The following is a 24,693-nucleotide window of genomic DNA, read 5'->3' as shown; positions in this document are numbered from 1 at the left end:
AGTTGTTTATGTTTTACTTTGGTACACAAATGTTTAACTAAAAAAATAACAGATGTAGAGTCAGAATTGTTTTTTGATTTAAAAATGAGTGATGTCAGTTAGAATTAGTTATAAAAATCAAAATACTCTGATGTAGAGTCAGAATTGTTTTTTGATTTAAAAATGAGTGATGTCAGTTAGAATTAGTTATAAATATCTTTGCTCACTACATATTAATCCCTTCTTACCCCCAGATGTGCACAAACACATCCAATAAACGTATTTTTTAAAATCAACAATTGAAAAAAAATTATCGGTTCTTATCGGTTATCGGCCATCAGCAGTGGGAAATTATTGGTTATCGGTACTGGTTCCAAAAAGTACTAATCGTAAATCATTAGTTAATATTATTAATTAGTATTTTGTGCGCACATTATACCTACATTGTGGCCACAAATTGGTATTTTGTGGCCACGAATTAGTATTTTGTGGCCATAAAAAAGTATTTCGTGTGCACATTGTAGCTATATTGTGGCAACAATTTGATTTTTTTTACCATGTCATGTCTGGGGCTCCGTAGTTTAGATACTCGGGCTGGGTAATTCCTACAACCCCTGGATATGAGAGTGATACTAGGGTCACAGTATGACACGTTGATGTTGGAATTAAATGTTCTTCACAGAATTCACAACAGCAGCTGTTCTTTACTGTAGAGCAGAGGTCATCAAGTACATTTGCACAAGGGCCAGATTTAGTCGTGACAGAGACTTTGGGGGCCGGACTTTCACATAAACAAAACTCAAATATTTTGGCCTCATTAACATACTGTTGTATCGGTATTTGTATTTTCTTTCAAATCCCAGAGAATGGGGCCCTCCTGGGTTGTTATTTAGCACCAATATTAACTTATCTTGGATTGATGAGTTTTGATAAGAGTATATCAGTAAAGATTAACAACACCCAGCATATTTTTATTACTATTGCAGCACATTTGATTCTACTCCCATCGCTCATTCTGCAAACTGCTGTTCCATACACAGGAAAAGTGAAAAGATGAGAATAATATGACAACAGACAGAAACTACATCACTACAGCTAACTTAAGACTAGTCCTGCAGCAGATTCCTCCTTTATTTACAGATTCTGTCAATAGAAGCTTCTGTCTCTAACCATGCCTTTATATTAAAGTTTAAACATCTGTCTCATACATGATTCATTAAAGACGTCAGATCACACATGAACTCAAGTCCGTTTAACCAAAAATCAAAGCAGGCTCTACTCTGTCCTGTTAAAAGATCATACCGTGTATCTACGAGGTGTTATGAATGGGAACTATCAGAACACCAAGCAGAGTCTCTTTGGACGGCAGATTTCTATTAGAAAAGGAATGATGTGACAGATTACGTGGATTTAACCTCCTGTCAGATTTGTCAGATAAAACAGCGGTCTCCTTGAAATGCGCTCAGAGGAGAGAGGAAAAGAAGATTCAGAGGGATACGAGATGTGGAAAAAGAAAATCCAATAAGGGAAGAATAAAAATAGATAATGGAGGAAAAACAGAGAAAAGTGGAGACAGAATAGAGCGATTGATGGAGATTGGTTGTTCTCTGTCTCTGTCTCATGAATAATGGAGCTTAGTGCTTTCCTACCACATGTTCTCTGCCGTGCTGTCACACCATCGACCAGCTGGAGCACCAACCACAGATAAAATAGTAAACATTAGATACACATCTAAACAGACACTCAAAATACTCTGACTTTGTCTCGGAATTATTACCTTAAATAAATCTGTCTGAGAACAGACAGATTTACATAAAAACCACAAACTGGTGGAATCAGAGAGCTTAAAAAATGTCAATGGTCTGGAAAACACATAAAGAAAAACATCTGGTGGCAAAATCCCAAAATAGCACAGCAGACAGATCTAAATTTAAACTCAGTCAGCACGACGCTGTCAGCAAACTGCTTCACAGTGTTGCAGATCCCACAAGAAATTAGCTTTTTATCCTCACATTTGCAAGTCTAATGGAACAATAAATCCCCCCGAGTGGGATTTGTGTCATCAAGTGAAGCCCATTTCATTTGGAGGCCTATTTAGAGGAACTGCCTAATACTCTCCATGGTGCACTAAAGCACCCACAGATATTTGGGTCTTACTCCCGCTGCTTTATGCTACAAGTTCCTGCTAAACCTTAGGACTTGGCTCCTGTGAAATCTCTCCATATGTTCCTGCAGCAGCAACTTTGAAGCTCCACATACAAAAAAAAAAACACAGGATCAATGAAAAACACAACTGATGGCTGATTGTATGAGCCAACAACAACAGGTTATAGTCAACCAAATGTCCCATGATGTTTCTAAGACCATAAACTCCTGAGTTTAATGTTCAGAAACCAGCATCCATGTTTTATGAATCCAGAGGTGACCACATTTCAACAGGAGAGGAGATACATACTGGTATGTACAGGGGCACACTCAATAAAACCAAAAACAAAGAGGATTTGTTAAATTTCAGGAAAAATATCGAGAAATGTTTGCAATTATAAATTTGGAAATTTATAAGACACCACATTTACAATTTGTTTAGTTTAAAAAATTGTAAATGAATGACAACTTGAAAAAAATCTCACATTTTCACTTTACAGACTATAAATTTCAAGTCTATAAAGTCGTACATTTTTGTAAAGCCCAAACTTAAAACAGTGGTTAGATAACCCCAGATTAAAGAAAAGTCTCCTTTATGTCCAGATGAAAATGGGATTATTCTGGGCTAAATCACAAGTGCATCTTTAAATCTCAGCCAAAGGGAAAAAGTATAATTTGATTCAGCTCTAAACTGAAAAGACGACGGCTCCATCTGGTAGGATTTTCTTTCTACACATGGGCTAATTCTAAATGTATAATATCAACATTCTCAGTTTAAGTTCCCTGAAATGCACAATTTTTAGAAGTAAAAAATTCTAGCTTTTTTTCTTAGAAATTTTCTTTATTTCTAAAAACGTATGACTTTTTAGAATTGAAAATTTGAGTTTTTCTTGTAAGTTTATCGCTATTTAAATTTGAAAATGTTGTTTTTCCTGCTTGAAGATTTCTAAAAAATTTAGGGTTTTTTGCTTATTCATGGCTTTTTAACTTCTAAATTTTTGACTTGTTAAACTTGAAAAAGTTGTGTTTTTTCAAATCAAATATACGACTTCTTAAACTGAATTTTTTTTAGCTTTTTCTTTCAAATTTATGATTTTTAAAACCTGAAAAGTTGAAGTCATTTCATGTTAATGTATGACTTTTTAAACTTAGAAATTTTGATCTTTTCTTTTAAGTTTATGACTTTTTAAACTGGAAAATCTGTTGTTTCTTTATGTAAATTTATGACCATATCACTATTGGTAGTCAGAGAACTGAAAACTGTGCACAAAGAGTCTGACACTGCTGCTGTCATGGATACACCAGAATGACACTCGAGGCAGACGCATCCCATTGCTCACTGATGCTGAGACTACGTACAAGGTCTATTTATGAAACAGATATGGTGAAGTTCGTTTACATTACAGCTGTAGTGTGGCAGTAACGTGGCCTGTCTGTAGCACACTATAGCCTAGCTTCCTTCAGCGTGCTCTCCTAAGAAGGGCAACACAGACTGAAATCTTTTTGTGGCTAATATAATTATTTCCTATTACCAAATACCTGAAACAACCTGACTTAAAAATAGAAAAGAATATTACTTAAACTAGCATATGAAAAATTTGATTTTGTACAATTTCAGTCAGAGTAACGTGTTCACATGCCATTAACGGGATTGTTTTGTTCAGACCAACATAATAAATTCATTTTTTCTTAGTGATGCACGGTAAGTATTTTTTTGAACTGATACCAATAACTGATATTTCCTACTCCTGATGGCCGATGACTGATAAGAACCGATCTTTTTTTTTCAAATGTTGATTTAACAAAATAAGTTTATTGGATGTGTTTATACACATCTGGGGGTAAGAAGGGGTTAATATGTGGTAAGCAAAGATATTTATAACTAATTCTAACTAATATCACTCATATTAAAAAAACAAAACAAAACAGAAGTATTCTGACTTTACAACTGCTATTATAGTTAACTTTTTTAACATTTGTGTACCAAGTAAAGCATACAGAAATAACTGACATAAGTGGTCAAATCTGACATTTCAGTCAACTAAATAAGAATTCAGCTGACTCATGTCAAATCAGACATAAAACTAAATGATAACAGGCTGTCATGCTTAACAAATGGAGATGTTTGGGGAATCTGTTTTGGTTTTGCTGCTTAAGTCAGAAAAAAAGAGAGCTGATGTTTTACATAAAGATTAAAAATATGCACTGACATAAGTCATATCAGAGATAGATTATAAATGTTAACTCCACCATGGTGTGTGGCTAAACATCTGTTCCTAATGTCTATCAGACTGAATGAAACCACATCAAACGGAGCAGGCAGGGATACGTATAATTTATCGGTACTGATAATTATCGTGCATCCCTACTTTTTCTTACTCTTTGCATACTTACTGAGTGAACACAACTCCATACTAATCTTTCAAAATCAAATCAAAATCTTAGTAAGCTATGAGGGTTACTTCTGTTTTAGATGATTGTATTCAGTTTTAATTGTAATCAACATTAATCTAATAGATCTCTTTCTTTACTGAAACACTCATATCTTCCTTCGGTTGTGTTAAACATTTTGTAGTTTTGTTTTGTAAAGTGCTTTAAGAGTAAAGTGAATGTTTTATTCATAAGACTGCAGTGTAGTGTGTGACATCTGTTATAACTGAACAAGTGTTGTAGTCACGCCAGTGTGTGATACACCAAATAAAGACTATGCTGTGTATGAGATCAGGGAGACAATGACAGAAAATCAGGTTTACTCAGTGAGCACCTGCCAGTCCTGCTAGAGTTACAACGTCCAAAATACAGGGACTGATCAAAAGTCTGAGTGTTTGTGGGAAACAACATGAACACACGAAGGCAGCCACATTAACAGCAGCAGAGATGAAGCCTCTCAACATCTTTATCTTAGCTTTCTCAGATGACGACTACAAGTTCTAGCGCCACCTAACCACCCCACGTTTCACTGCATTGATTGACCAAACTATCACCCAAACATCTCCAATGATAATCAGGAGAAATATCATCTTTATATTTCTGAAAATCACAAATGATGAAATCACTGCTTTACATTTTGAGGAACAAAGGGTTTGTTTGTTGTTTCAATGTCGATGAGCAGTGCAGAAGCAGAGAGGAGCAACTGTGTACATATGTTTAAGGCTGAAGAGGCAGTAAGGTAGAAGAACCACCCTGTATTTAAAGGTCACATATTTAATATTTAATTCCTGCTGCAGCCATTTGTCCTGCTTATAAGTCCTCCAGCCAAACAAACCACCCCTGCTTTCACACTCCCAGGGAAATAACTTCTACAACCATTACCTCAGAGAACAGAGCTGGACTTTAACTTATGATAATGTTGATTTCTCACCATTGTTTATCTGCAATATCAACAAAATAAAAAAAAAATCAGGGAGTTGCCATCTGGTTAAATAACCATGATTAGGATTTAATTGTCATTGATGCTACTTAAACTCTGTGAAAGGACTTTAATGCAAACCAGTGCCTATTTAAAACACTGTTAACACTTCAAGTTTATAATGCCAGATCTGGAATAAAAAGGAGAAATATCAGAACCTTTGCATTGAATAGCAGTCCAAGAATTTTTAGGCTCTGTTTACACCACAATATTAGGAAAAAACAGGCACTTTCTTTAATATATATATTACTGGCATCAAAAATATTTTTACTCTTGTCCCTGTTGGACTTTAATTTTGATGTTCATAGTAAACACTGACTTTCTATAAATATTTTATCTAAAAAAAACTTTAAAACTGCTGGAGGTAATACAGCCATCCCCAGTTGGAGCATTTCTAGTTTAATTTGAGGCCGGCCACACACTATAGGATTTTAAGCCCGATTTGGGTCAAGATTTGCCTCCTCTGACGATTGTGAGGGCGTATCCCGAGAGGAGCCTCGTCGCAAACGGCTGTTTGTCTGAGTTGTCTGCATGTGTGTGGTGTCAACACGATTGTTTTATTGCTCCAAATCGCGTCGTAGCCTCCAAAATCCCAAATCAATATTTAGGCTTCTAGGTCATAGTGCCACTGACGGAGTACCCACAACAACCAGTGAGAGCGAGCAGACCGGGTAGCGTCACAGCCAGATCATACGTACTTTGACCACTCACAACTATGAACACAACTTCAACTTAATTTCAGCCATGATTTCATCCCGGGTCTTTCCCTTGTATTATGATTTTTGCTTCACCTGTAATGCATGCCAGGGCAGCCTGTTGTGTAGAGACAGCAAGACGGTATCGACAGACATCCGTGTTTTTGTTTTTTTCTGAAGTCGTGATCACATGAGGTCGTAGGCAGGTCAGCAGGTGTGTGGTCTCCAGTGATCTGACAGCCTGGCTGAGTCGTCTAATGTGAGCGTTCAGAGGATTAAAGATGAAAAATCTTTGGAAATTGTCCTGAAGTCTGTGGTCTCCCACAGTTTAAAAATCGTTCCAGATTTAAAAAATCGTCTAGTGTGTGGCCGGCCTTAGTTTAATTTGTCGTTGCTGTCAAAGCTGCAGACCCAAACAGCTGAGCAGAGGCCTGTGCGACGAAGCTGGATGAACAAACCCAGGATATCTCTCTGTTAGCTGGACTGACTTACCAAGACATTCGCAATCCAGATCAGCTGTATGACGAAGCTGGTTATCAACTCGATAATTGCAGCCAGCGTTTTCTAATCTGGATCAGTGCGCACTCACATAAAACGGGTGGTGTTTGTAGCGTCCGACCAATCGCAAAGATGGCGAAACCCTGCAGAGCAGTCTATCTCTCAATGGAGGAACAGACAATCATTCTTAAAAAATATGAGGAATTTAAAGCAATCATCCAGGCCAGAAGCAACACTGATGCTGCAGCTAAAGCCAGGAAGGAATGCTGTCAGAAAATTGCCGACTCTGTTAATGTGTAAGTTTGTCAGATTATACAATATTAATTCATCGGACAATATAAACGGACAGCACTCTGATTTTGTGTTGTAATATTAATTCTTCACCATGATTAGTACCACAAAATACAGTTTATGAACATGATTAAAATATTAAATGTACAGTTGTCATACCCCGCTCAAGTTTCTGCAACAGTGCAGACTCCCTGAAGATCCAGGAGTCATGAACAGACCCTGGCCACTTAGCCACAAGGCTGGTGACCATCATTAATGGTCACATGTCATCTGCAGAAGCATTTGGGGTTCACATTAGTCAATGTGCACTTGAAAAGACTTGAATAAAGTTCAACTGTGACAACAGTGTTGTGTAGGCCTCCTTGAATATGTGGACTGTTTAATTATGATTTAAAATGATTATGATATAAATTATGAAAATTGAGATGACATATTGGTAATGAACTAACTGAATGTGAAGTTTGTGCATTGCAATTGTTTCTGTATTATGTGAACTACCTGAATGTTGAGGCTGCAAGTTTTTTCTACAAAAATTACTACAAAAAATACATTTGCAAGAGCCACGATCTAAGTGGTGAAAAGTGGCAATTAAAATAAGTTAAAGGTGGCAAAAATGGTCAAACAGTGGAAAACACTGAGAGAAAAGTGGCGAAAAAGGGCAGAATGCAGCAAAAACAGGTGGGAAGTGACCAGAAAGTAATCTAAAGGTGGCAATAATCAGTAAAAGGGTGGGAAAAATGGGAAAAAAGTGGCAACAATGGGGGAATAAACGGCATTCAATGGCAAAATGCAACTTAAGTGAGTGAAAAGTGGGTGAAAAAAACGCCGAAAAGAGCAAACATTTGCAAAAAAGCAGGACGAAATAGGAAAAAACTGATGAAAAATTGGCAACAACAGGATGAAAGTGGCAAAAAGAAGTGTCCAAAGTGGGCATAAAGCAGTAAAACTAGAATACAAGTGGCAAAAAAGGGGGGGAATCTATTCCACAGGAATTTTGTAAAAATGGGCAGGCCATTTTCCTAGAGAACTGATTGGTCAGGAGGCGGTGCTTTTAAAAAAAGACAGGTGTGTCTAATTTGCTTTGATCTGAGCTCTGACTTAATTAAAGATGATATCAAGCAGGCACTCGCTACCATACAGTTATGGACGAAAATGTTGGCACCCCTGGAATTTTTCCAGAAAATACATCATTTCTCCCAGAAATTGTTGCAATCAACAAATGTTTTGGTATACATGTGTTTATTGCCTTTATGCGTATTAGAACAACACAAAAAATCCAAAGGAAAAAGACAACATTGACATAATTTTACACAAAACTCAAAAAATGGGCCAGACAAAATTGTTGGCACCCTCAACTTAATATTTGGTTGCACACCCTTGGGAAATAATAACTGAAACCAATCACTTCCTATAACCACCAACAAGCTTCTTACACCTCTCAACTGGAATTTTGGACCACTCTTCTTTTGCATACTGCTCCAGGTCTCTCAGATTTGAAGGGTTCCTTCTTGTAGCAGCAGTTTTGAGATCTCTCCATAGGTGTTCAATGGGATTTAGATCTGGACTCATTGCTGGCCACTTCAGAACTCTCCAGCGCTTTGTCTCCAACCATTTCTTTGTGCTTTTTGAGGTATGTTTGGAGTCATTGTCCTGCTAGGACATCCATGACCTCTGATGCAGACCCAGCTTTCTGACACTAAGCCCTACATTGTGGCCCAAAACTTTTTGATAGTGTTCTGATTTCATGATTCCTTGCAGACAGTCAAGGCACCCAGTGCCAGAGGCAGCAAAACAACCCCAAAACATCCTTGAACCTCCACCATGTTTGACTGTAGGTACTGTGTTCTTTTCTTTGTAGGCCTCATTCCGTTTTCTGTAAACAGTAGAATGACGTGCTTTTCCAAAAAGCTCTACCTTAGTCTCATCTGCCCACAAAATGTTCTCCCAGAAGGATTGAGGCTTACTCAGGTACATTTTTGCAAACTCCAGTCTGGCTTTTTTATGTCTCTTTGTCAGCAGTGGGGTTCTCCTCGGTCTCCTGCCATAGCACTTCATCTCATTCAGATTACGACGTATGGTCCCAGCTGACACTTTTGCACCCTGAGTCTGCAGGACAGCCTGAATCTGTGTGGAAGTTCACTGAGGATGTTTATCCACTATTCTAACTATCCTGCGTTGCATTCTTTTGTCAATTTTTCTCTTTCGTCCACGTCCAGGGAGATTAGCCACAGTTCCATGGATTATAAACTTCTTGATTATATTACACACAGTGGATGAAGGAATTTCAGGATCTCTGGAGATGGTCTTTAACCTTGAGATTGTTCATATTTTTCCACAATTTTGCTTCTCAAGTCCTCAGACAGTTCTTGGCTCCTCTTTCTCTTCTCCATGCTTGGTGTGACACACACAGTCACACAACACAAAGGCTGAGTCAAATTTTATACATTCTAACTGGCTCCAGGTGTGATTTCTAGATTGCCAGCACCTGTTACTGCCACAGATGAGCTTAAATGAGCATCACATGCTGGAAATAAAATGATTTAACCACAGTTTTAAAAGGGTGCCAACAATTTTGTCCAGCCCATATTTTGAGTTTTGTGTAAAATTATGTCAATTTTGGCTTTTTTCTTTGAATTTTTTCTATTGCTCTAATGCACATAAAGGCAATAAACATGTGTATGCCAAAAACATTTGTAACTTCAACAATTTCTGGGAGAAATGGTGTATTTTCTGGAAAAATTCCAGGGGTGCCAACATTTTCGTCCATGACTGTAAGTCACTGCGGTGACTTATCCCGGTAAGAAGTGAACCAGTGTCGTCGTACAGAAAATCCAGGATTAATCCTGAAGTTATCTTGATAAGAGAAAATCCAGCTTCGTCGTACAGGCCTCAGAAAGTGACAAGACGCTGAGGCAGAAAAACACAGAGCAGACGGCTGCACTTTTACAGTTTAGGTTAGAAACCTTACTGTCAGAAAGCTGCACAGAAATCTTTGTAGATGTAGTGTACAGAAAGCATCTGCATAAATTACTTTGTTACTGTCAGCCTGTAAATTTGAAGGTAAACGTGTACGCAGCATTGAGTGTGTTGTAATGATGCAGAGTCGTATTGAACTGAGCTAACAGGTTCATAAAGGTAAGACTCAGGTAACGGCTAGTTGTAGTTTCTATTCACCTGTATGTCATGATGACAGCAGTCTGTGTTGCTAATTCTCTGTAATCTATCACAGTAATCACACTTTCAACACAGTTGGCTGTGTTTTTATGAACACATAGTAAAGGTTCACTCAGAGTGAAGCACTCACACAACCTCGACTTTACTTCTACACAGAATAAAATCTCTTCTAACTTACCACCTCTAGATCTCCTTCAGGAGGCAGTTTGCGGTTGTCTGCATTGTTGTCTCCTCTCCCTCCAGCATCGTTGTGGCTGTTTGCCTCCTTCTCTTTCTGCTCAAAGTACTCCAGAAAGGAAGGCTTGGCCGGCTGCATTGTCTCATCTCTCCCTGTCACACACACACACACAAAAAAATCACAATTAATACACAAGAGAATCAACGTTTAAAACATAAGAGAATCAATGTTTAATTTAAACAGATTGGAAGTTTAATAAACACGACTTTACTATGTGATCACTGAGCTGACCTTTAGTAACATTCAGACTGCGATGTATTGCGATACAAGAGTGCCGATACCAATATATTGGGATATATTTGTAATATTACATATGTAAACAGCATATGAATATATATGAATAAAACTACCCTGCAATTTTGAGTTAGTAACTATAGAATACAACAGAGCAGGTTTAAGCTATTAATAAAAATATATGTATATATACCAGCATCATCTAGCAATTTTAACTATTTTTGTGCAATCTGAAGATACATTATCTTTTGCTAAAATGAACTAATTTGCATTCAGGACTTTTTGAAAGGGTTAAAAAATAAATTAATATAGAGTGAAAGAACTCCAATCTTTAATGATCCATGTTATATGAGTTTGTATATCATTATTAATGTTGAAGTTTTTATGGAACCAAGCTAGTCCTCTTGTCCAGCTTTAAAGACTGATGAACTGTGTAGTGTGGAGGGTGGGACATAACAGGCTTCAGTGTTTTCATCGTATTATGGAGGCCATCATTCCTAACAACACTAAGACAGCACAGGCACTCACAAGTAAAACTAAGTATTGACTTTGTGAACATGTTTGCACGAATAGAGAGCAGCGGTAGCTTCAACAGGCTTGTTTCATGTTAGCTGTTAGCTGTAATGCTATAGCTATGGTATCTAGCTCTCAGATTGGTCATGCTGTCAGAGTTTTTCACTCTGGCGTGGCATTTTTTGCAAATGACTTGACTCTTGTCTAAGTCTGTACTGTCAATGACGTTTTGGGAGCCAAAATAAGTTCGGATATCTGCAATGAATGCAGCAGACGCTGTTCTGCTGGGTAGGCACGAGCAACAGGCACGGTCAGACTAGAAGGCTCGCATGATAAAAACCAAGCGGCAACCTCCGGTCCTAAAAAATGGAGCCAATGCAGAAGTGCAAAAAATTGCTATACTGCGAGTGTCCACTTGAGGCTGGCTGCAGGAACAATGGAAGTTCCGTCTGCACACGTTAAACACACGGTTTAGACACACAAAATAAACTGGTTTACAGCCTGGTTCAAAATAGCAAATGTGTCTCATTAGCTAGTGTTTTATTGTGCTCCCACTGTACAGGGGGTGAATTTTTTTGCACCACGATCGTTTGGATTATATTTAGGATGAAAGCTGATTGGCGCGTCTCATTTGATCGACAGATAGCTCGGCAGGCAGAGGCTCCATTTCTGTCAACCAGAATGCTAGCTAGCAGGCTGACAGGAAGTCGCGCTTAGTGGGCGGGCTGTCAGGTTGATCCAAAGTTCAGTTGAGACCACGATTTCAATATGGAAGCATCCACGAATGGGCTTCAAAAGCCGTTTGAGTCCGCCTATTGTAAGCAGACGACTGACGTCACACAGGGTTTGTCCAATTCTTTCTACAGCCTGATAAAAACAGGAGAAGAGGGAAGAGTAGAATGTCTGCCGCAACTAGCTGTCGATGGCTGAAATTAAACCACAAAACTACAGCGCCAACAACGTACACCATTAATAAATAAAATATTGATACTGCATTTTAAAATATCAATACAGCATAGCGCCACAAATATCGCAATATTCTAGTGTATTGATATTTCCAACACCCCTTTACAATACTTTCATCAGTACCATAATTTACCTGCATTTACTGTATGTGTTACAAATCTAAAGCGGATTCATTTCTAATAGTCACCATAAAGATTACCTGGTACTTTCAGCTCCTGAATGCAGTTTTAGCATGTCTAATTACAGAATATCATCACTATGGTTATTTTTCTTAATGTCTAATGTTATCTATGACAGTAAATTAGTTCTTTTCTGCTTGGTAAATCCGCCAATCTACCTCCCACAGCTGCTTAATGGATCTTTGAGCACTTCCAAGGAAACCATCTATCTCTCCTGTTTGTCAGATTTGTGTATGCTTAGCTCCATAATGATGATTAATGTCAGGACAAAGTTGTTGGCTCCCATTAGCTTACTTTAGCATGCCGCTCAAATCTCTGCTGATCACTTGCGGCTCTTTAGTTTGTTTTTACTGGAGAACAAACCGAGTTTAAGTCTAGTATCATCACCCTGTTAGAGAGTAAACGTCTGTTTATTCTCCATTTCTGCTGCCAGGTGCCTCCTCACTGGATTCATCTGCCAAGAGTGTGCAGAGTCCATGTTTAATATAACCAGCTGCACTTTTCTTAATATGGTGTTTTTTTCCACCATAATCAGATAAAAGAAGGTCAGAGCCATAAAAACACATGATGTAACATCTCTTTGATTCCAGTTTGGTATCTGCTGTTATGGAGCAATTATCTGACTGCTCAAAGATTCCTGTAAACTGTGACCTGCTGTGCGAACCCATGTGGAGGCAGGGAAGCTACCACTTCCTCTGTTTTACACTTCTGCTTGTTTACTTTCTCCTAATATCTATGGTCTCTTCTGTGCCAGGAACCGCTGCATTACTGAGCTCATTACTGGGATGTATTAGACTAAAAATGTCGCCATTTTTAAAGGTGAAAGAAAGCCCACACAGTAATTAAAGTGAGATGATCTATTTAGCTTAAACACACTCTTATAGATTCTTCATTTCACATCTTTACAGTCTCAAAGTTTGGGAAGTTACTGTTCAGTGAGCTGATCCAACTGTTATGTAACTCCACATAACAGTTAACACTGCCAACAGGCTTATTTTGAAACCCCACATCTACAACGCAGCTAAATGGTATGTATCTAAATTTAAACATCAGAGACATGACTTTCAACTTTAGCCTTAAATATTCCAGAGAAGTTCACCATTATGACATGTGAACGTGAAACGTCCTCAGATGGCCTCATCTTACTCTAGCCTGGTTTAAATGTTTTATAAACACCCACCAGTCACATTACTGATAGAAAATGCAGCAGACTGGATCAGAAGTGCACAGATCTACATGGTTTCAAAGGTAAGGCTGATGCAGGACTGCCTACGTAATAAGAAAGGGCAATACTACAATTAACTTGATGTAAGATAAATCACCACCATAATGCTTTAATTACCAGCATGAAGACAGAGCTACACTATACTGCCAAAAGTATTGGCTCACTTGCCTTGACTCACATATGAACTTAAGTGACATCCCATTTTTAAGCCATACGGTTTAATATGACATTGGTCCACTATTTGTAGCTGTAACAGCTTCAATTCTTCTGGGCCCCGGGAATTTTTCCAGAAAAAACACAATTTCTCCCAGACATTGTTGTGATTGCAATTTTTTTTTGGTGAATACATGTTTATTTTCTTTAGGTCCATTCCAACAACACAAAAAAACCCAGAAGAAAACAGCCAAAATTGACATAATTTTACACAAAACTCAAAAAATTGGCCGGACAAAACTGTTGGCACACTCAACTCCTCTGAGGGAACCAGGAGTCTGAGTGAAAGGTGATCCTCCGAAGGAACCAGGTCCCTGAGTAAAAGCTTGTCCTCTGAGGGAACCAGGAGTCTGAGTAAAATCTTGTCCTCTGAGGGAACCAGGTCCCTAAGCAAAAGCTTGTCCTCTGAGGGAACCAGGAGTCTGAGTAAAAGCTGATCCTCTGAAGGAACCGGGTCTCTGAGTAAAAGCTTGTCCCCTGAGGGAACCAGGTCCTTGAGTAAAAACTTGTCCTCTGAGGGAACCAGGAGTCTGAGTAAAAGCTGATCCTCTGAAGGAACCAGGTCTCTGAGTAAAAGCTTGTCCTCTGAGGGAACCAGGAGTCTGAGTAAAAGCTGATCCTCTGAGGGAACCAGGACTCTGAGGAAAAGCTTGTCCCCTGAGGGAACCAGGTCCTTGAGTAAAAACTTGTCCTCTGAGGGGACCAGGTCCCTGAGTAAAAGCTTGTCCTCTGAGGGGACCTGGTCCCTGAGAAAAAACTTGTCCTCTGAGTAAAAGCTTGTCCCCTGAAGGAACTAGGTCCCTCAGGTAAAATCACCTGATACTGATCGTAGGCCCCTAAATTGAATTGAATGTGATTGAATGTGGCAGATTTTATGACATCGGAAAGTATCGTATTGTCCAGAATATCGATATCGCATCAGGATGAAACCATAGACTGTAGAAGAATTGGACAAACCCCATGTGACATCAGTCGTCTGCTTACAAAAGGTGGACTCAAACAGCTCTTGAAGCCAATCCGTGGAGGTTTCCATATTGAAATCGCGGTCTCAACTGAACTTTGGATCAGCCTAACAGCCCGCCCACTAAGCACAACTTCCTGTCAGCCTGCTAGCTAGCATTCTGGTTGACAGAAATGGAGCCTCTGCCTGCCGAGCTATCTGTCAATCAAATGAGATGCGCCAATCAGCTTTCATCCTAAATATAATTCAAACAATCGTGGTACAAAAAAAAATTCACCCCCTGTACAGTGGGAGCACAATAAGACACTAGCTAATGAGACACGTTTGCTGTTTTGAACCAGGCTGTAAACCAGTTTATTTCTAGTGTCAAACAGGCTGTTTAACATGTGTCCAGACGGAACTTCCGGCGTTCCTGCAGCCAGCCTCAAGTGGACACTCGCAGTATAGCAATTTTTTGCACTTCTGCATTGGCTTCATTTTTTAGGACCGGAGGTTGCCGCTTGGATGAAACTGGTGATTTACACTCCTAGTAAGAAGAACAAGTTCAAGAACCCCCTGAAAATTTTAGCAAAAAAGTAATACATTTACAGAAATAACTACAAAAAACAATATCAAAATTTTAGAGTTTAAAAAGTCATAAATCAACAAGAAAAATCTCACAATTTTTGGTTTTAAAGTCATTATTTCTACAAGAAAAAAACCTTGAAATCTTAGCGTTTATACAGCCATATATCTACAAAAAATCCCCCAAAAATGTAGAGTTTAAGAAGCCATACATTTAAAAGAAAAAAACAAAAAAATGGGGTTTCCTGTGATTGAAGACAACCTATCCATTATTTTGAAATTTGTTTTGGTAAAAGTTTTTATCTAACCAATCACAGGCCGTCTCTGAGGAGAATGTTGTTGTTGTTGGTTTTTCAGGCATGTTGCCATGGTAACTTCCTGTTTACTTCAGACTTTCTGTTAAATCATTGGAGGACCTGCAAGATCAAAGCCACTGTGTCAATGACATCATCAAAGCCACCATTACTATGACATCATTCAAGGCACATTCCGGAAAGCATATAAGGAGCTGGTTGGAGCTGCGTTGATTAAACTGAGTTCGGACTACGAGAACTAGTGAAAAATCAAGTCAAATTTAATGGACCTGATTGGGACTAATTTTAATTTACACCATTTCTGGAAGCGTTTTACTGGACTTTTAAAAATGTTTTCTGGATTTAGTACATACGTCCTGGCCCCTGTTACCTGGGTCAGACAGAAAGTTTCGGGGATGTACAACAGGATCAGCGGGGCAGAATCGGAGGCACTAAAAGATCAGATAAAGGAGCTCAGGTCAGAGCTCCTACAGGCTCAAAGTGAGGCAACCTGTGAGAAGCAGAAAGTGCAAAAGCTCACCACCAAACTGGTTACAGAAGAGGGGGAAAATGAAACCCTCTGGAACCAGGTCCAGTTCTTGATGGCTGAGCTTGACAAAATGAACGACTCCTACAGCATAATGGCAGAAAAGTTCAGATGTGAGGCAGTCAGGTGTCAGGAGGAGCAGAGGCTGAGAAAACGGCTCTGCAAAAAGGTCGCAGGACTCCAGATGGAACTGGATCAGCAGTTTAACCTCGGAGAGCTATTAGCTCAAAAAGAGAGAGAAAGAGAGGAAGTATTCAACAACTCTTTAAAAGCCTACGAGAGGCATGAGTTGATGTTTAGGGTAGAGGTCCTCAACAGCCAAAACCTCCAGCGGGAGCTGGAGGCTGAAAAGAGGGCTCATGCTGAAACCACGTCAGGATTCAAGCTTCAGATCCAGCAGCTGAAGAGAGGAGGAGACAGCCTCAAACAGACGATTAACTGTCAACAACAGCAGCTGGAGACCAAAAACAAGACAATAAACCTCCAAAAACAGCAGCAGCAGAAGGAAAAGAAGCTTCACGCTAAAAGACTGTCTCAGCTCCTGCTCCAGATTAAGAGCCTGAAGAGTCAGGGTGATGCCCTCAGACACACCAATCATCTCCTAACACAAACACTGGAGATGGAAAAGGGCCATCACGCTCCAGAGATGCACAAAGAAAACAAAAATTTGGACTTAGACAGCAGTTGCCATGATTTGACTGCTCTGGAAGAAAAAGAAAAGCAAAAATGAGCCTCCATCCAATTCAAACTACTGCTAGAATTAAAATCACTTAAAATGATTCGTTGCCGGAAACCGGTGGAGTGCTCCCTCTGGGTGGGGAGTGAGGCTCTGCCCCAAGTGAAGGAGTTTAAGTACCTCAGTGTCTTGTTCACAAGTGAGGGTAGAAGGGAGCGTAAGACCGACAGGCGGATCGCTGCAGCATCAGCAGTTTTGCAGGCGCTGTGCCGGACCACTGTGGTGAAGAGAGAGCTGAGCCAGAAGGCGAAGCTTTTGATTTACCTGTCAATCTTCCTCCCAACTCTTACCTATGGTCATGAACTCTGGGTAATGACTGAAAGAATGAGACCCGGACAGTGGCTCTACTCCAAGTTCCGGAGGGAACTTGGGAGTAGAGCCGCTGCTCCTTCGCATCGAAAGGAGCCAGTTGAGGTGGTTCGGGCATCTGATCAGGATGAGTCCTGGACGCCTCCCTTTGGGGGTCATACCGGGCATGTCCAGCTGGGAGGAGACTCTGAATACGTAGGAAGGATTATATATCCTGTCTGGTCTGGGAACTCCTCTGTATCACCATCGCGACCGGGCCCCGGATAAGCGGAAGAAGATGGATTGATGGACTTAAAAAATACGGCTGCACAGTGGAGGAAGCTTAATGCTATCACCTCACAGAAAGGTTCCTGGTTTGACTCCCCTGGTTGAGCTGGGGCCTTCCTGTATGAAGACTGCATGTTCTCCCTGTGCAGGTGGGTTTTCTCTGGGTGCTCCGGTTTCCTCCCACAGACCACATGCTTGATAGGTTCATTAGTGACTTGTCAGTGTGTGGATAATTGTGTCTCAGGCTATAATGATGAGATATAAATGATATATAAATATATATATATATAAAATAAAAAATATAAATGAGATATAAAGATGAGACTCCAGACAAATGAATTTCCCTTCGGGGATAAACAAAGTTATTGTATTGTATTGTATTATATTATAAACACAAAATCCATCATTAAATTCAGTCCTTTCAATATCCATTCCAAGACCTTTTTCATACATTTTAAAACCCTATCACATCTTCTAACCTCATACAGCAACACAGTTTTTTATGTTTTGTTCTGACTGTAGGATAAAAATGTGACAACAACAACGTGTTACTAGTATTTCTCATTTTAATACGTAAATTAAGCTTCATTGAAGCATTTTGAGATTAGAATATGAGGAAGACTCTTGGTTTGATATTTGCTAATTGACATCAGTGCCTCCCTGCAGTAAGTCCACCACTGTTCCTCCGTGTTTCATTTCACATTTAAAAAACACAGACAGCTCAGTGGACAAGTCAGAAGTCATCTGAACTGTCTGATATCAAACATTTTCCTTCCTCTTCCTTCAATCCACCCAAAGCTCCACATTTTCTTCCATTATAGAAGCAGCTCTGCTTCCAAACAGGAAGTCAGTTACCCTTTGGTTAAGACTGATCAATAGTCAACAAAAACAGTTTCAAATGCCAAATACAGGAATTCCAAAAAGGTAATAATAAATGCAATTAGCCTCCAAAATCCTGAGCTGAAGCACAATTTAATATTTTAATCATTTGACAGCCCTAATGGTTAGTTAATCTGACTCTAACACAGGCACCAACGACTAAAGGATGTGACTTTATCTATTTGCCAGCTAACTGTGCACATCCCTGTCTGAAAGTCCCTCTAGGAAGTAGAGCATTAAGGCAGCAGGCTGCTCCTTTAACACAACATTTTACTGACATAAATACAAAATAATCAATAATTTTACTGACTAGCGAGTAGGGGTGTTAGAAAAAAATAGATACACTGATATATCGCAATACTGTATCGATATTTTAAAATGCAGATACTTTTTAAAGTAATAATTTACTTTGTTGGTGCGGTAGTGTTAAGACTTTTGAGTTAATGGACTAAATGATACTTATTTTGAGTTAAAATAGGAACAAGTTTTATCTTTAGTTTTATAAGTGTCCAGATGTTTCCTATTTTTCTGGTTCTGTGAATGTAACACATATGCGCAGCTACGTCAGGTAAACGTTACGTTTGGCATTGGGCTGTTATCTGTTATTTTTACTCAGACCGTCGTCAGGAGCACACAGCCCGTTGGTATGTAACTAACTGCTAACTCAGCTTACTAACACTGTTTATATCATGTGTAGCGTTTGTACACATTAACATCTACCACTGTGTGTTGTGTTAGTTGCAGCTAATAATTATTAGCCGGGGACAGTTTATAAGTTCGGGTTGTTGACGATTAGCCATTAGCATAATGCTAGGTGTGTTGAACACTCGGTAACTTACTGTAACAATGGCAGTGTTGTCTAGTAAAGAGTGATTTTGTTCCTGTAATCCATTGCAGAGTATCGCGTTGTGTTACGTTTGTGTGTTATGAATCTTATAAGCAACACGTGTGGTAAATGAACGCAAGCTCCGCGTCCATAGCAACTGCCGGTGACGGACGGCAGAGTGCCGTTTGCGCATGGTCTCTTAACACTAAGCATTCTGGGTAATGTAGTCAAATATCATTATTTTGAGTCAGCTTTGTTATTATTGAGATAATGTCAAAGGTAATAACACCTAAGGCTTTAAAGGCTTGGACATTCACTGTTTAACACAATATGTTAAAAGGACAATATTGTAATCTTTATCTTTTGTTGTATTTCAGGTTTATGACCTGTGGCCATTTAGTTTAATAAATTCAAAACAAAGACAAACACGAGTCATAACAGTGTGTGCTTCCTGGTGAGCCTTTTCGGAGGGCATAACATCAAAAGATCCGAACAGGTAGTATGTGATGTAATTTCACCCCCTGACCACTAGTTGGCAACAGGCGCTGCCAGCTGGCAGCAGGCAGTTGACTCTTCCCTCTTCTCCTCTGCTCAGAAGATCACGCAAGACTTCTGGTCTGAGTGAGCTGGTTGCTCATGCCTACCCAGCAGTGCAGCTTCTGTTGCATTCGTAGAGGATATGTGGACTTATTTTGGCTTCCAAAACATTAAAGACGGTACAGACTTAAACAGGAGTCAAGTCATTTGTAAGATATGCCATGCCTGAGTGAAATACCTGGACGACACGACGAACCTGAGCATCATACTGAGCTAACAGCTAATGTGAAAGAAGCCTGCTGATGCTACCACTGTTTTTTACTCATGTAACCATAGTTACACAGTCAATACTTTGTTTTGTTTTGTTATGTAAGGACCTGTGCCATTGTAGTGTCATTAAGAATGACAGCTTCTGTAGTACAATAAAAAAAAAACACTGGCCTGTCACAACACAATCCATCAGTCCTTAAAGCTGGACATGAGGATCAGTCTTCCTCCACCAGCACCTTGTCATTACATTGAGACGTATCTGCTGATGTACCATGAAATATAAAAGATTTTAATACATTTACTCTATATTGATTTATTTTTCCACTTTTCTTTAAGAAATCTTGAAAGCATTTTAATTCATTACAACAAATGAGAAAAATCCTCATCTTTAAATCGCACAGTTATTGATAGCTTAATTCTGTTCTGTTATATTCCATACTAACATTACATAGTTATTTATTTCTATAAAAAACATAAGTATACACACCCATATATACATACCATTTTTGTATATACACAAAAATACAAAAATATCGCAATATTTTGCCTTGCTCATAGTATCGCAATATATCGATACTGGCACCCATGTATCGCGACACGTATTGTATCACCAGATTCTTGTCAATACACACCCATACTAGCAAGTCTTGTGCCAACTTAGCCTGATATGTCAGACTGTTTCCTATCTCTATATTATGGATATATTTCACATTCATCTGGATAACTTCCCATAAAAAGAGTTTGGAAAGGGCAACACTTTTCAAAAACTTCTTTCAAAGTGACTTGACGAACATTCTGTCGGTCACATTCATCACCGGCTAAACAGAGACAGGACAAAATGTAGCGATAGAGGTAGTAGGCACGTGTGGCAGTGAGCTTGGCAGGCCAGGCTTGCAGTTTCTGAACAGCAGAGCTTGTTGGGGAATAAAACTCATGCTGAGGCCAGTCAGGAGAAGTGCAAAAACAACTCTGCAAAGAAAAAAATTCAGAGCTGTTCTCTGTTCTTTATTACCTCCGCCAAGGAGGTTATGTGATTGGGTGGGTTTGATAGTTTGTTAGTTAGTTTCTTAGCAACATAACTCAAAACGTTGTGGACAGATTTGATGAAATTTTCAGGAAATGTCAGAAATGGCATAAGGAAGAACTAATAAGATTTTGGGAGTGATCCGGATCACCGGATCCAGGAATTTTTTAAGGATTCTGTACTATTGGGAGATAGGGCTAATGGTGGAGCTCTGCACTGTTAGCACTTTACACCAGGAGATGGCGGACATGAGGAACTTCAATCCCAGCAGCATTTTTGGCTGTGTTTCCATTCAAAGTTTTGGAGTTTACAGAGTTTGAAATACACACGCCCGGTTGAGGAGACGAGTCGGAGCGTAACAGAAAGAAAGACAGAGAATTGTAGCGAGAATACTCACAATGCTGGGAGGAATAGAGGAACATTCACCCTCTGCCATGACGTCCAGTGAGACCATGGGTGAGACTGTCAGTGCGTCTGTTGGCACCAGCAGACAATGCTTCCACCATGACAGTCCACCCATAGCGAAGCCAATGCTTTGCCTCACCGTGTTTCCACCCCACCGGGGAGGGAGAAATCAGCAAATGCCGTGGTGGGGAGCACATGGGGATGAATCCAGGAATTTTTTAAAGGATTCTTCACTATTGGGAGCTAGGGCTAATGGCGGAGGTCTGTGCTGTCTGAGTGCTTTTCTACTTTAATAAAGAAATGTGGTCCAATTCTGATTAAACTGTTGCTATACTACAGCTATATCTGAGCTAATCACTATAACAGCAGCAGCCATTGCTATATTCGGCTTCCAGTACAACTAAACCCCGGCTGTAGCTTCCACCTCGCTCCCCTCAAGTAAGACTGATGTTCAGGTCTGTCCTCGTTTCAGAGCGGCGCTTTGCAAGATAGATGACAGACATGGAATCTGGCTATTCCATCTGCTTTGCAAGGTTAGTGCACATTAAAATCAATGTTTACTTTGGAGATAAAGGCCTCTAAATAATGAGAAATGCTTAATTTTCTTTTGTCACAGCTGTTTTCTCCTTCTTACAGTGTAACAGAATGGAGGTTTAGGGTTCTATCACTTTAAATTTCCTTTGAAAACAAACAGCTACTTCCACTTCTAATCCAGTCTATTGTCTGAACTTGACTAACAGATGCTTCCTTTTATTAGATATGATCAAACCAAAAAATAAGAAGACAGACATCCAGGGATGTGATGTGATTGGTGGAAACTTCCCAGCCAATTGAGAAGATGTGATAAAACTTTTACCAGACTGGAAGTGAAGATTGCATTTTCCTCGCCTCATTTGTGTGGATCAGTGAACATCAGAGAGGATGAGGAGAACTGAATGATGCTCCAAAGGTCAAAAGTTTGGTTTAAATTGATCATATATAGATTCACCACAGTGCTGCAACCAATCACCTTACAAAAGAAATCATCACTGGGACAGATCTCATTTAGGTCCTCGGTCTGACTGAAGATGAAGACTGCAGTGAGGGCAAAGAGCAGAGTCTTTTTACTGGAAGAAACATGAACCCAAATCTGTGACTGCTGCGGGGTGATTAGTTAGGATGCTGAATTTTATCTCTGCACACTGAAAGGATCTGATAGGATGTCAGCCTGCCTCATCAGCTGATTTAAGAGCTTTATAAATGTATGTTAAAAAAAGATAAAAATGCTTTGGCCATTACTGTTTGTCAGCTTCTGATGAGGCTATTATTTTGTTCTCCCTGCTCCGACACTGACCTGATTCTCTCTGTTGAGCCTTTTTGTATTGACAAATCAGATCAGACGTCTCATCACAGCAGTCTGTTTGCTCCGGGCGGAGGATATGGTTCTGTTTACTTTGAGTTAAAAGTAAAAAAAAAAAAAAAAAAAAAAAAACGTGGTTTATCTATGTGGAAATGTTTGGTTTTAAAAAGACAGATTCCTGCTATGAAGACACCCCAAGCGAGTCTGGGCAAGCTGCCTCTAACTCTGGTAATGATGCTAGTCAACAAAAAAACACACAATGTTGGTTTTCCAGCAGATAAACTGCAGAAAAACTCACACACATGATTTCAGTCCTGCTTCACCAGGGTAAGAGCTGACGGCTCAAGCAGTGCTGCACTTTTCCTTGGAGGATTTTAAAACCAGCTTCAACATAAATTACAAGTTTAAGAAAGTAACATGTCTACAGTTTGAACTTAAACCTACTCTGAGGGTTAAAAACTGAAAACAACACTGCATCAATCTACAATGGATTAAATCTGGTATTTTTTTTTATAGTATTGCATTTATAAAGGCAACAGAGGGTGACCTAATGTGCTTAACAATTAATGTCTGCAGTTTAGAAGCAGTTGTAACTTTTGGCCATAATAGAATGGTTATTTAATTTAAGGCATAAAGCCTAAAACAGCTATTACTTAAACTTTTATTATTTACAGGGAGACATAAAAATTAAAAACTAAGTAAAAAGCAGGAGAAAAACAGAGAACCATATGAAGTAAACAAACTGATGATAATTCTGATTTATTTTCATCTCCACAGCTATATTTTGGGCCATAAATATATTTGCTTCACCTTGTGTTCACACGTGCATTATTGTTAATATAATCTGTCAATATTCAATGCGTGTTACTGGAGGTCCAGTGGTTTTCAACTGGTCTGCTCTGGGACCCACCATCAGCCCTTAATATCAAGCCATGACCCAAATCCAGGAAAATGCTCAACTTCTCAAGTTTATTTAAATAAGTAGTGAAAAATGTAACATTATTTTTCAGCTATACACTGAGGTATCTGACAGAACTATGATAAAACCCATCAGTGCTGGTGTTCCTGACATTTGACCCAAACTGACAAAAATCTGCATTTTATGGAATTAATTGACTCAAATGGACATCTGCTCTGAAAAATCTTTTCTGAAAAGGCTTATGGTATACGTCACAAACTTTATATAAGGGTAGAACATTACAGCCTCTAACCAACTTTACCGCTCAGAGACCACGCCCATCCATTCAGAGACCACTCCCATCTACTCAGAGACCACTCCCATCCAATCAGAGACCACTCCCATCCACCCAGAGACCACTCCCATCTACTCAGAGACCACTCCCATTCATTCACAGACCACTCCCGTCCACCCAGAGACCACTCACATCCATTCAGAGACCACTCTCATCCACCTTGAGACCACTCCCATCCACCCAGAGACCACTCCCATCCACTCAGAGACCACTCCCATCCTCTCCTGCACTGCCTTGGCCCTGAGAGCTACGGCTTCAGTAACGCCGGTGCTGGAGCAAACGGCCCAAACAGGTAGTGCTCAGGACCACCGTGATCCACCACCACACTACAGCCTGCTTCAGGGGACTCTGGAGGGGAGAAAATCCTCTACCTCTAAATATCACTCCGAGGCAGCAGTGCTGCAGGACTCTTTGCCACTCTCTGACAAGGGGACATCATTGTCACTCCTGCCTCATCTGGAAAACCCTGTCCTTTCCTCACCCTCCTCTTAGTACCAAACTTCCCATTTTTTGTGAAAAATAAATCAATAATAATAATTCAAAAGTCTGAAGTGGGCGGAGTTAGCTCTGAGCTGGGAGTTTACTTACACTTTAACGAAAACATGATGCAGTTTGAACCTGAGATAGTACAGAATATCACACTATGCACACATACAAAAACAACAACCTAATGATCAGCCAAAATGACCAGCAGGTGGCGATGCTTCAGAGGGAAATATTCCCT

General features: G+C 39.6%; 1 protein-coding gene across 2 annotated transcripts in view; it reads right to left on the bottom strand.

Annotated features, from left to right (window-relative positions):
- The window catches only part of LOC121507545 (serine/threonine-protein kinase 4-like), a 64,536-nt gene that overhangs the window by 8,115 nt on the left and 31,728 nt on the right, over window positions 1-24,693 (bottom strand). For both annotated transcript variants that reach the window (XM_041783966.1, XM_041783967.1), the window contains exon 10: window positions 10,370-10,521. In XM_041783966.1, the coding sequence (XP_041639900.1) occupies window positions 10,370-10,521 (152 nt within the window). The remainder of the gene's footprint in view (window positions 1-10,369; window positions 10,522-24,693) is intronic.

This window comes from Cheilinus undulatus, linkage group 3, assembly GCF_018320785.1.
Source record: "Cheilinus undulatus linkage group 3, ASM1832078v1, whole genome shotgun sequence".
Taxonomy (NCBI): domain Eukaryota; kingdom Metazoa; phylum Chordata; class Actinopteri; order Labriformes; family Labridae; genus Cheilinus; species Cheilinus undulatus.
Note: the sequence above shows the minus strand (reverse complement) of the source record. Positions and strands in the feature narration are given on the sequence as shown.